The sequence below is a fragment of the Geospiza fortis genome, unplaced genomic scaffold, assembly GCF_000277835.1.
Source record: "Geospiza fortis unplaced genomic scaffold, GeoFor_1.0 scaffold807, whole genome shotgun sequence".
NCBI lineage: Eukaryota > Metazoa > Chordata > Aves > Passeriformes > Thraupidae > Geospiza > Geospiza fortis.
In genome coordinates this window covers 4,176-5,487 of record NW_005055423.1, presented here as the reverse complement: position 1 = coordinate 5,487, position 1,312 = coordinate 4,176, and the positions used below count along the sequence as shown (strand labels likewise).

Below are 1,312 nucleotides of genomic sequence, written 5' to 3'. Positions count from 1 at the left end.
TGGACACGGCCGGGTCCGGGGCTGTTCATCCCAGGCTCGGTTCCGTCCTGGATGCTGCGGGACCAACAAGGACGTGACCGGATCCACCTGGACACCCCCGGGTGGGTCCTGGACCCCTCAGATGGATCCCAGACCCCCCCAGATGGATCCCAGACCCCCCCAAATGGATCCCAGACCCCCCCAGATGGATCCCAGACCCCCACATGGATCCTGGACTCTTCAAATGGATTCTGGACCCCCTGGACTCACCAGGCGGATCCTGGGTCCCCCTGGAGCCCCCAAATGGATCCTGGACCTCTCTGGGCGGATCCCAGATCCCCCAAATGGATCCCAGACTCTTCAAATGGATCCTGGGCCTCTGTGGGTCTCTGGGATGGATCCTGGACTCTGAACCCCTCCCGGATGGATCCCGGATCCCCCTGGATCTCCCAAATGGATCCCGGATCCCCCTGGACCCCTTGGATGGATCCCAGACCCCTCTGGGCCCCTGGGCAGATCCCAGATCCCAAATGGATCCCCTGGACAGATCCCGAATCCCAAATGGATCCTCTGGACGGATTCTGGGCCCCCTGGATGGATCCCAGATCCCAGATGGATCCTGGACCCCCTCTGGACCACTCGGATGGATCCCAGACCCCTCTGGGCCCCTGGGCAGATCCCAGATCCCAAATGGATCCCCTGGACGGATTCTGGGCCCCCTGGATGGATCCCAGATCCCAGATGGATCCTGGACCCCCTCTGGACCACTCGGATGGATCCCAGACCCCTCTGGGCCCCTGGGCAGATCCCAGATCCCAAATGGATCCCCTGGACGGATTCTGGGCCCCCTGGATGGATCCCAGATCCCAGATGGATCCTGGACCCCCTCTGGACCACTCGGATGGATCCCAAATGCCAAATGGAAGCCCTGGATGGATCCCAGAGCCCCAGACAAATCCTGGACCCCAAGTGGATCCCCTGGATGGATCCTGGATCCCAAATGGATCCTGGACCCCCCTGGATCATCCCGAATCCCAAATGGATCTCCTGGGTCGATTCTGGATCCCCTTGGATGGATCTGAGATCCCAAATGGATCCTGGACCCCCCTGGACCCCTCGGATGGATCCTGGCTCCCAAACGGATCCCCTGGACGGATGCTGGACCCCCGGGCAGATCCCGGATCCCAAATGGATCCCGGACCCCAAATGGATCCCCCGGGCGGATCCCGGACCCCAAATGGATCCCGGACCCCAAATGGATCCCCCGGGCGGATCCCGGACCCCAAATGGATCCCCCGGGCGGATCCCGGGCCGGGACAATTGGCGGGACCCC

The 1,312-nt window shown here is 62.9% G+C and overlaps 1 protein-coding gene across 1 annotated transcript in view; it reads left to right on the top strand.

Annotated features, from left to right (window-relative positions):
* Positions 1–6: 6 nt before the first annotated feature.
* Positions 7–1,312, top strand: part of LOC115949288 (proline-rich receptor-like protein kinase PERK12) — a gene marked incomplete at its 3' end in the record, with an annotated part of 5,460 nt that continues 4,154 nt past the window's right edge. The window contains exons 1-2 of the mRNA XM_031065818.1: positions 7–286; positions 656–1,302. Coding sequence (XP_030921678.1) covers positions 52–286; positions 656–1,302 — 882 coding nt within the window. The remainder of the gene's footprint in view (positions 287–655; positions 1,303–1,312) is intronic.